Source organism: Haematobia irritans, chromosome 3, assembly GCF_050003625.1.
Source record: "Haematobia irritans isolate KBUSLIRL chromosome 3, ASM5000362v1, whole genome shotgun sequence".
NCBI lineage: Eukaryota > Metazoa > Arthropoda > Insecta > Diptera > Muscidae > Haematobia > Haematobia irritans.
The window spans coordinates 77,260,880-77,273,369 of NC_134399.1; the positions used below are offsets into that span (position 1 = coordinate 77,260,880).

A 12,490-nucleotide genomic window follows, 5' to 3' on the forward strand; every position below is an offset into this window, starting at 1 on the left:
GCCTCTTGGAGGAGCAAACTCCAACCGATCCGGCAGAAATTTGGTACATGGTGTTGGTATGTGGTCTCTAACAACCATGCAAAAATTGGTTTACATCGGTCCATAATTATATATAGTCCCCATATAAACCGACTCCCAGAGCCTCAAAGAGAAGCAAATTTCATCCGATCCAGCTGAAATTTGGTACATGGTGTTGGTAGATGGTCTCTAACAATCATGCAAAAATTGGTTCACATCGGTCCATAATTATATATAGCCCCCATATAAACCGATCCCCAGATTTGGCTTGTGGAGCCTCTAAGAGAAGCATATTTCATCCGATCCAGCTGAAATTTGGTACATGGTGTTGGTATATGGTCTTTAACAACCATGGAAAAATTGGTCCACATCGGTCTATAAATATATGTAGCCCCCAGAGAGTTCTGTTTAAACCGTCATGTTGTACAGACGTACTGTAAGTCTCGGTAATTATTCGGAATTAATTGTGTGCAAATCTTTGGTGAAACACTTTTTTTGGAACTTTTTCCTAAATAAGTGCAAAAGTAAATCAAAAACTATTTTGAAGCAATTTACTTGCTTTAAACTTTGATTTAATTCATGTGACTATGAGTGTGGGAGACTCTCTCAACTCAAACACGAAATCAAAAAATCTGATAGTGGACAGAAAAAGAAAAAATAATGATATTATGGAGAACAATAACAAAATACTAAAGAGCAATTATTATGCTTTGCTCGACAACGGTACCAATGATGATGGATTCGAATGTGATGAAGAGCATTTACTTAAGTTCAAAGAACATCTTAAAAACAACAACACACATCCATATAATAATCCCTCTCACTCTTCGAGTGACAACTCATTAGAGACACCTACAACATCCCACAGTGCTAAACAAAATGCGGAAAGTGTAAATCTAAATCAAAACAAACAAAATAAAGAAAATAAAGAAAAAATGAAAATACCACCAATAAATATATTCAACGTGGACGCAAACGAACTAATTAACTTTCTAAAAAATGGTTTGAAAATAAATGATTTTAATATAAAACAATATGAAAATATTAAAAAAATATCTTTGTTTCTTAAATCTATCGAAAACTTTGTGCGTGTTAAGACACATCTTAAAAAAACCGATACGAAATTTTTTACATATACCCCTAAATGTGGAAAAAACAAAACTTTTGTACTCAAAGGCATAGAAGCCAAAATCAATCCAACAACTATTCTTGAAGAACTTCGCAAGCACGAAACAGATTCTCTAAAGTTCAAAAAAGTTAGTCCATTCTCGACTAACAAATCCAGAAAGGAGGGGCAAGCTCTTCCTATGTTCATAGTTCAAATTCAACCCGAAGGAACATTAAAAGAGTTAAAAACAATAACAGGCATATTACACCGAGTTATTAAATGGGAACCAATACAAAAGGATCAGATTCCACAATGTAGAAGATGCCAGGGCTTTTTTCACAGCGCCTCCAACTGCTTTCTAGAACCCAAATGCGTAAAATGCGATCAGAATCATGAGATTGGCAATTGCAGCATGTCAAAAGTCACAGCTGATGAAAGAGAAAAACTTTACTGTGTACTCTGCAAAAAGTATGGTCACCCTGCTTCTTATAAAGGTTGCGAGGCATATAAGAGAATAAAACAGAAACTGAAAGAGAGAAAAGAGACAATTGGACAATCCCGCAGTCAGCAATACATGAATGTCAATAAAAATTTAAGTTTTGCAAATGCATTAAAAATAAACAATGAAAATGTCAATTCCAACATGACTAGTGATATTTTTCAAAATTTACAATTATCAATACAAAACATTGTACATCAACTTTCAAACCTAGAAAAACAAATGGAGAAACAAGCAGCTAGAATTGATGCATTATACACAGCTCTTGAAATTAATTAGATATGAATCCAAATAACAACAACAACTTAATAATAGATAAACTCATTATTATACAAATTAATGTAAACTCGATTATAAGATTAAATAGAAGATATGATCTTCAATGTTTTTTAAATAAACACAACCCTCATATTATACTTCTCAATGAGACTAAACTTAATAATAAACATAAATTATTTTTTGAAAATTACAACTTCATTAGAAAAGATAGAAACTCATGTACAACAGGGGGAGGTACAGGTATTCTAATAAGAAACAATATAAAATTTAAGGAATTCGATAGGTTTTCACTTAATTTGACAATGTTAGAGACATGCATTATTAGAATACCAATGTCAGCTAATAAACATATGTTTATAATTTCTGCTTACTACCCAGCTGGGAACAACAATAAACATTTTAAAAATGATTTTATGAAATTGTTTGAACAACTAAAATTAGATAATCTAAATAACTTTTATATATTAGCTGGAGATCTTAACTCAAAACATATATGTTGGGGAAATGAATCTAACAATGATAAAGGTATTTCGCTAAATGACTGGATAAAAGATAATGTAATTCAATACAGATGTAGGATATATGCCTCTATTTGGCCTTCATATCCCAGAAGTGGTTCTTATTTGGACATATGCATCGCAGACAGTAGACTTTTTATACACAAACTAAATGATTCAATAAACTGCTTGGAAACACTGGATTATGACAGTGATCATAATGCCATAAAAATTGTCTTTTCGCAAAGTCCAGATTTAGTATCATTCGAATTTATGGAACAAGACAATGTAACATCACTTGATTACAAGAAGACTAATTGGAAGAAGTTTGAACGAACAATACTGGACAATTTAAAAAAAGAGACTCTTATTCCAAATAATATAAACCTCTCCAACAGTGAAATTGAGGAGCATTTAGATAGATTAAGTGATATTATAATTCATGCAATTGGGAATTGCGTCCCAATCCACAAGGATCATAAAAGACTTGACCATCTGTTAAATCCGACTATCAAAAGTCTTCAAAAAGAAAAGAGCAGAATATTAACAATAATAAAGAACCACAACAGATTTCAAAGGATTGTTCCCCCAAACGAACTTAAATATTTAAAAAACCGACTTAAATTGGTTAAAAAACTTTTGCTAGATAACTTTTGCATATCAGTAAACAAACATTTGAAAAACCGTTTATCGAGAATTAATTGCTCAGATCCTACCAAAATATTTTTTGAAGCTAAAAAAATGACTAAGAAAAAAAATTCAGTTAACATAGATTTGTTAAAGATACCAGCAAACGAAGTTTTTTTGTTAAATAATGTTGATATTAATCCTCAATCATTAGAATCTGAACCAGATTCAAATAAATACATCCTTAGGAAGGAGGAAGATATCTGTGACGTTATCGGAGCTTACATGGAATCCATTTATTCTTCAAAGAATATTGATGATTCCAATATCACTCATATTGCAGTTTCAGAATTTTTCAGTTCATTTTCTGAACAAAAAATGAATTATGAAAACGTTCCTACGAGAATTAATTGATTTAATGATACATTTTTATCCAATAATATAACATCTTCCCATATCCAGAATATGTTCATAACAAGGGACGAAATTACTTATATTTTTTCGAACTTAAAGGGAAAATCATCATCTGGTTTGGATGAAATACCGAACATTATTTTAAAAAATATTCCCAAACCTTTGGTCTTCGAATATCTTACATTATTTAATAATATGATAAACAATGCTTTTTTCCCAAGCAAATGGAAAAGAGCCAAGGTAATAATCTTATCGAAAAAGGATAAAGATTTAACGGATCCGAAAAATCTAAGAGCAATAAGTCTTTTACCAAATATAAGTAAGATATTTGAGATGGCAGTCAACAATCTAATACAGAAAAATTGCCAAAAGCTAAATTTGATATGCGAGAAACAATTTGGCTTCAAACATAGGCACTCTACCATTCATGCTATTAACTTGCTGGTCTCCAATATACAATGGAATTGGAATCAAAAAATGTATACAGGTGCCTGCCTAATTGATTATGAGAAAGCTTTCGATAGCGTATGGATACCAGGGCTCATTAAGAAATTAGTGGATTATAATTTCCCTCTTCACTTAGTAATTCTCATATTTAATATGATTTCCAACAAGGAGTTTGTTGTTTCTATCAAGAGATATACAAGCTCTAGAGTATTTAAAATGGTCAATGGTTTACAGCAGGGGACCGTAAACGCTCCGATACTATTCAATCTTTATATTCATGATCTCCTTAAAACGATAGATAACATTATAGGGTTTGCCGACGATATAATCATTTTCGAAGTCGGAGATGAAATAGAAGACATAAATAACAAACTGCAAAACTCGTTCAATAAATTAGAGAATTATTCAAATAATTGGAACATGAAAATAAATATTAATAAATGTGAATCTATACTTTTCCGTCCCCCCGTTAATAAATGTAACTGGAATATTAGAAAAAACTGGAGAAAATTCGGAATTGAGTCTAACTTGAGAGACATAAAAATACCTGTAAAAGAAGAAGTAAAATATTTGGGATTAATATTAGACAAATTCTTGTACTTCAATTATCATATTGAATACCAAATAACAAAAGCCAGAAACTCTTTCTTTGCACACAAATCAATATTTTTTTCTAAACATGTTAATAAAGATGTAAAGTTATTGTTATATAAGTCAATGGTTCGATCTATTTTAAGCTATGGTGCACCAATCTGGTTCAATATTTCTCCCGCTTATATGGAAAGGCTCAGAAAATTTGAGAGAAAATGTTTGAGATCATGTACAAATCTTTTCAGATCAGCCCACACAAACTATACACACTTTGTATCCAATAAAATTCTCTATGATTCAGCGAATGTTAACAGAATAGATAACTTTTTAATTAAAACAATAAGGAATCATATCCTCAAATGTACAAATAATGATACAAATAATTTAATATTGGCTCCGTATTATGCTGATGAATCATATATATGTAATACACTTGAAACGGGATATGTCCCTCCAGAAGCCTTTCTGTATTTAGACAAAATGGGCTACATACAAAACAGTGAAGGTGTTCCACAGTTTTATCATTTATTCAGAAGACCTAATGTAAAATCTTTCGACATTAACCTCAGAAATAGTAACGAACTACGATTTGATACAACAATAACTAAAAAGGATAGAATAGACTTTAGTAAGGTACTCAAATTTTGGTGGTATAAACCATAATAAAATTACTTCTTTTTTAATCCTTGACTTCTCTTTACAATGCAAATAAAATAATGTTTTTGTACAGCTTTTCATTATATTGCACACTATATTAAGTAGTTCCAATGTAAACTTTATAACATATAAGTAATTGATAAAAACAAGAATGAATGTAGAAAACATATATGTAATGTACTAGAGAGTTCGATGTCGGACCTGTGTATTTGAAGTACTATATTTACCTACTTTGTTTATTGGTAGTTTATACTTATGAGAAATAATTAAATAAATAAACAAATTGAAAAAAAAAATATATGTAGCCCCCATATAAACCGATCCCCAGATTTGACCTCCGGAGCTTCGTGAATGAACAAAATTCATCCGATTCGGTTGAAATTTGGTACGTGGTTTTAGTGTATGGTCTCTAACAACCATGCATGTATTGGTCCATACCGGTCCATAATTATATGTAGCCCCCATATAAACCGATCCCTCGGTATGAACTTCGGAGCCCCTTGCACCCTCAAAAAAAATCGCCTCTCTAACATATGTTCCAAACATATTTTGCAGGAAGCACATATATTATTGGATACTGCCGAAACATTAATATGTTTGTTTTATGTGAACATATTCTATTTTTGGAAGCATTTTGAGCCAAAAATATTATATGCTTGGAAGAATTTTCCCCAAAGAAAATTGTGCTCATTCCCTAACATAATTTTCACTTCCACGAAATTTTTTAGTTCTTAGCACCTTTTTCTGTACTACAAATAATGTTGAAGAAATTATTCAATTTTATAATTTTTTTAAATTTTACCTTTCGCTTGGACGGAGAATCGAACCGAGGACCATACAGTTTGTAAGCCACTGAGCTACGTAGCTGTTATAGTCACCAGAAGACAATTATCGTTATAAGTTACATGTATATAGCATAGTTTGCAGCGCCCACGAGCCCATGCAAACATAACATTATTTAACAGAAACATACATGTGTTGGCAACGTGGAGCAGTGGTTAGCATGTCTGCCGTACATGCAAAGGGTCGTGGGTTCAATCCCTGCTCCGACCAAACACCAATTGTTTTTTATACCCTCCATCATAGGATGGGGGTATATTAACTTTGTCATTCCGTTTGTAACACATCGAAATATTGCTCTAAGACCCTATAAAGTATATATATTCTGGGTCGTGGTGAAATTCTGAGTCGATCTAAGCATGTCCGTCCGTCCGTCCGTCCGTCCGTCTGTTGAAATCACGCTAACTTCCGAACGAAACAAGCTATCGACTTGAAACTTGGCACAAGTCGTTGTTATCGATGTAGGTCGGATGGTATTGAAAATAAGCCATATCGGTCCACTTTTACGTATAGCCCCCATATAAAGGGACCCTCAGATTTGGCTTGTGGAGCCTCTAACAGAAGCATATTTCATCCGATCGGGCTGAAATTTGGTATATGGTGTTGGTAGATGGTCTCTAACAATCATGCAAAAATTGGTCCACATCGGTCCATAATTATATATAGCCCCCATATAAAGGGACCCTCAGATTTGGCTTGTGGAGCCTCTAAGAGAAGCATATTTCATCCGATCCAGCTGAAATTTGGTACATGGTGTTGGTAGATGGTCTCTAACAATCATGCAAAAATTGGTTCACATCGGTCCATAATTATATATAGCCCCCATATAAACCGATCCCCAGATTTGGCTTGTGGAGCCTCTAAGAGAAGCATATTTCATCCGATCCAGCTGAAATTTGGTACATGGTGTTGGTATATGGTCTCTAACAACCATGCAAAAATTGGTCCACATCGGTCCATAATTATATATAGCCCCCATATAAACCGATCCCCAGATTTGGCTTGTGGAGCCTCTAAGAGAAGCATATTTCATCCGATCCGGCTGAAATTTGGTATATGGTGTTGGTATATGGTCTCTAACAACCATGCAAAAATTGGTCCACATCGGTCCATAATTATATATAGCCCCTATATAAACCGATCCCCAGATTTGGCTTGTGGAGCCTCTAAGAGAAGCCTATTTCATCCGATCCGGCTGAAATTTGGTACATGGTATTGGTAGATGGTCTTTAACAATCATGCAAAAATTGGTTCACATCGGTCTATAATTATATATAGCCCCCATATAAACCGACCCCCAGATTTGGCTTGTGAAGCCTCTAAGAGAAGCAAATTTCATCCGATCCGGCTGAAATTTGGTACATGGTATTGGTAGATGGTCTTTAACAATCATGCAAAAATTGGTTCACATCGGTCTATAATTATATATAGCCCCCATATAAACCGACCCCCAGATTTGGCTTGTGGAGCCTCTAAGAGAAGCAAATTTCATCCGATCCATCTGAAACTTGCTACTTGGTGTTGGTAGATGGTCTCTAACAATCATGCAAAAATTAGTCCACATCGGTCCATAATTATATATAGCCCCCATATAAACCGATCCCCAGATTTGGCTTGCGGAGCCTCAAAGAGAAGCAAATTTCATCCGATCCGGCTGAAATTTTGTACATGATGTTGGTATATGGTCTCTAACAACCATGCAAAAATTGGTCCACATCGGTCCATACTTATATATAGACCCCATATAAACCGATCTCCAGATTTGGCTTGCGAAGCCTCAAAGAGAAGCAAATTGCATCCGATCCGGTTGCAATTTTGAACATGGTGTTAGTATATGATCTTTAACAACCGTGCCAGAATTGGTCCATATCGGTCCATAATTATATATAGCCCCCATATAAAACGTTCTCCAGATTTGACCTCCGGAGCCTCTTGGAGGAGCAAAATTCATCCGATCCGGTTCAAATTAGGAACGTGGTGTTAGTATATGGTCGCTAACAACCATACAACAATTGGTCCAATCACACAAAAATTGGTCCATATCGGTTCATAATCATGGTTGCCACTAGAGCCAAAAATAATCTACCAAAATTTTATTATATAGACAATTTTGTCAAAATTTTATTTCTATAGAAAATTTTGTTAACATTTTATTCGGTTCATAATAAAATTTTCATCATTGTCAAAATTTTATTTCTATAGAAAATTTTGTTCAAATTTTATTCGGTTCATAATCATGGTTGCCACTCGAACCAAAAATAATCTACAAAGTTTTTATTTCTATAGAATATTTTGTCAAAAGTCTATTTCTATAGAAAATTTTGTTAAAATTTTATTTCTGTAGAAAATTTTGTCAAAATTTTATGTCTACTTTGTCAAACTGAGTTATATACGTATTGGATCGATCTTTTTTGATTTAATATATACCACGTATGGACTTACATACAATTTAGAAGATGGTGTTAGGAGGTTTTAAGATACCTTGCACGCGTTACCGCAACTTAAGTAATTCGATTGTGGATGGCAGTGTTTAGAAGAAGTTTCTACGCAATCCATGATGGAGGGTACATAAGCTTCGGCCTGGCCGAACTTACGGCCGTATATACTTGTTTTTTTTTTTAATTTACGCATTTATATTTATACTATATTAAATTTTTATAATGAAACTTCGAAATGTGGGTTATTAAAGATTTACAGTCAGAAACAGTGCTTGATATAAACGAAATGGACTGAGCTTTTGGATAAAATATTATTTTTTTATTGCGAAAATAACAATTTTGTAATAAAAAACTGGTTTTGGTATAAAAGTTTGATATTTTGGAAGGAATTCAAAAACTCTAACAAAGGAAGAACGTGGGGTCGAGAATAAACATACATAAATAATTTTATAATATACACAAATTAAATAATATTTAGACTTAAATTAAAGAATATTTAGACTTAAGCGTATAAAATTTTTGGCCTTATCATAAAGCAGTTTCCGAAACAACATATAGCGGTTTCACAGAAATTGCTCTCTTTCGATTCTCTCGCTGTGTTAATTTGATATCTTTCGTCAACCCTCCCGGTTTTTATCTCTATTTCTTTCTCTATACTCTCTCTCTCTCTCTCTTTCGCTCTCTGAATAAAATATCACAACATATATATGTTTAATCGAAATTTGTAAATTTATATATGTTTACATTCACACATATAATTTTTATGAAACATGCATGCCCCAAACATAATATATTCTAACATATTAACATATGTGTTCCAAACATTTAGTGTTAGGTTGAGAACATTACATGTTTGCACTTAAATATATTGTGTTTAAAAATTGTGCCCGAAACAGATTTTGTTTATATCGAAACATATGAAAAACATATTTTTCTAACAGTGTGGAAGAGCAAATTTCACCCGATTCGGTTGAAATTTGGTACGTGATGTTAGTATATGGTCACTAACAACCATTCAAAAATTGGGCCATACCGGTCTTAATTATATATAACCCCCATTTAAGCCGATCCCCAGATTTGACCTCCGGAGCTCTTGGAGGAGCGAAATTCATCCGATCCGGTTGAAATTTGATACATTGCGGTAGCATATGGCCGCTAACAACCATGCCAAAATTGGTCCATAACGGTCTATAGTTATATATAGCCGATCCCCAAAAATAATCTACCAAATTTTTATTTCTATAGAAAATTTTGTCAAAATTTTATTAAAATAGAAAATTTTGTCAAAATTTTATTACTATAGAAAATTTTGTCAAAATTTTGCGCTAGTATATGGCCGCTAACAACCATGCCAAAATTGGTCCATAACGGTCTATAGTTATATATAGCCGATCCCCAAAAATAATCTACCAAATTTTTATTTCTATAGAAAATGTTGTCAGAATTATAGAAAATTTTGTCAAAATTTTATTACTATAGAAAATTTTGTCAAAATGTTGCGCTAGTATATGACCGCTAACAACTATGCCAAAATTGGTCCATATCGGCCTATAGTTATATATAGCCGATCCCCAAAAATAATCTACCAAATATTTATTTCTATAGAAAATGTTGTCAAAATTTTATTACAATAGAAAATTTTGTCAAAATATTATTTCTATAGAAAATGTTGTCAAAATTTTATTACTATAGAAAATTTTGTCAAGATTTTATTTTTATACAAAATTTTGTCAACATTTTGTCAAGATTTTATTTCTATAGAAAATTTTTGTCAAAATTTTATTTCTACGAGCATAGTAATGCTTTCTCCATCCCTAATACAATAATTTTTGCGCTTGTTCTTCCCTTCCAATCATAGTACGTGTTCCCAATATGGACTATGTAGTTTTCTTCGTCTAAATATTTTCACTGGGTTGTGCCATTTGATGATCGTTGTTGTGATGCTTGTTTTGCACTTTTCGATATTATTGCTGTTATGGGGCTCATCTCATCCATTGTAGTTGCATGTTTGTTTCAATAATGCATTTTGCTATTGTTCACCACAAATCGCAATGTCCATCTCTCGGTAGTAGTAGCAGCAACAGCATTCAGTCTGCAGCAATGAATTCAATTTAACTAAATCAAGGGATCGAGCTAGTTCCGTTTCCATTACTGCACACAATACCATAAGACACGCAAAGAGAGTAATGGCAAATCGCAACAACAACAGCAACAGCAACAACAACAACATCAAAACCAAAATACTATAGCAATGATATCCTTTTGCTAATAAATGATGAGGAACAAAAACAACTAATGGAGGGATTTTTATCATCAGATAAATTGATGTAATCTGAAATACAATCAGATTGAGAAGTTTTTTTCCTTGTTTTGTTGGCGATTACTATCGCACATATTGAATGTTATGCACTTAATTGGGAACACATGAGACTGGCATAAAAAACTTGAATTCTGACCCATATATTAATTAAATTTAAATGAATGGTTTGCCATGAAATTGATAGACTATCGGTAATATTTTCGTCTTAACTGACACAGTTTTTTGGCGTATTTTAGTTTTCATGAAAAGCTTCAAACACCTAGTAAAAAGGCGTTAGAAAAAAAACAATAAAAAGTTTTTTTTGGGATCCGGAAGTTGTGCAAAATCGCAATGAATTTTACACGAGCTTATCATAGGCAAAAATGGAACGAAACACAATGCTAGGTTAGGTTATGGCGCAACACGATGTATCAGCCTCCTTTTTATCGACGAGTGCGAACAGCGTTCCACATTGCAGTGAAACCACTTAGAGAAGCATTGAAACACGCAGAAATGTCACCAGCACAGCTGAGATGGAATAAACCACCGCCGAAAAACTTTTGGTTGTTCGGTCGAAGCCGGAATCGAACCCACGACCTTGTGTATGCAAGGCGGGCAGCTAACCCTTGCACCACGGTAGCTCCCAAACACAATGTTAGTAAAAACAAGCATATACGGCCGTGAGTTCGGCCGAGATGAATCTTATGTACCCTCCACCATTGCCTAGAGACGTCTATTGTAATTCACAATCGAATGACTTCACTGAAAAAACAGTGAACCCACCAGGAAAGAAAATTTTAATTTATTTTAGAAAAATTTGATTAATTTTATTAAATTTTTGCTAAACTGTATTAGAAACGCAGATGTCACGAAAATGGAAATTTAGAGGCCCACAAATATCTGTATCGGATTTAGTTTGTAGTGTTTTTGTGGTAAAGCCCCATATAGACCAATCTCCCGAGTGAATAGAAGGCGCACTGGCCATAAAATAACTTAAAGTTAATATTAAAATTTCCAGATTTTCCTTCTCATACTCATTTGTAATAGGGTCAAATATCTGCAGAATTAAGATTTCATTATTTCACCTTCTTCTTGCAAACTTACCCAAAATGTTTAATATTCCTCTAAGTATCAACATATACTTGTTTTAGGTGTAGTCTTTTATTTACCACTAAGAGGAAGTTTCTTTTTCGAAGTTTTCTTTGTTTTCATACCTAAAGTGGAAAAGCCTCTGCGAAAGATTTCCGACCAATCACCTTATCGTCATTCGTTCTTAAGGCTCTTGAGAGACTGATAGATATTTATCTTAGAACTAGCATCGATTCAAGATTACACTCCAAATGACAACATGCTTACTACGAGTAGAAGAGCAGGTCTACTGAGACCGCACTGCATGATCTAGTCAGCTTTATTGAAAGTTCGCTGTCTGTCAATGACATCGAAGAGGCAATCAATAATGTCCATCCGAGCCGATATTCAATGGATTGGCAGCTCTGAATGTTGACGAACTTCTAGCGAAGTGACTTATTTGAGCCAAAAAAAAAATAGTCTAATTTTTATTCTTTTGGAAATTTTGTCAAAATTTTATTTTTATAGGAAATTTGGTCAACATTTTATTTTTATAGGAAATTTTGTCAAATTTTTATTTCTATAGAAAATGTCAACATTTTATTTCCAGAGAAGATTTTGTCAATATTTTATTTCTATAGAAAATTTTGACAATATTTGATTTCTATAGAAAATCTTGTCAAAAGATTATTTCAATAGAAAATTTAT

The 12,490-nt window shown here is 33.1% G+C and overlaps 1 protein-coding gene across 1 annotated transcript; it reads left to right on the plus strand.

Moving 5' to 3' along the window:
* The first annotated feature begins 2,236 nt into the window (after positions 1-2,236).
* Positions 2,237-10,684, plus strand: LOC142231001 (uncharacterized). Its single transcript, XM_075301619.1, has 4 exons — positions 2,237-2,828; positions 3,243-3,421; positions 3,491-4,024; positions 10,586-10,684. Exons 1-4 carry the CDS (start codon positions 2,237-2,239, stop codon positions 10,682-10,684), a joined length of 1,404 nt encoding a protein of 467 aa, XP_075157734.1.
* The last annotated feature ends 1,806 nt before the right edge of the window (positions 10,685-12,490 follow it).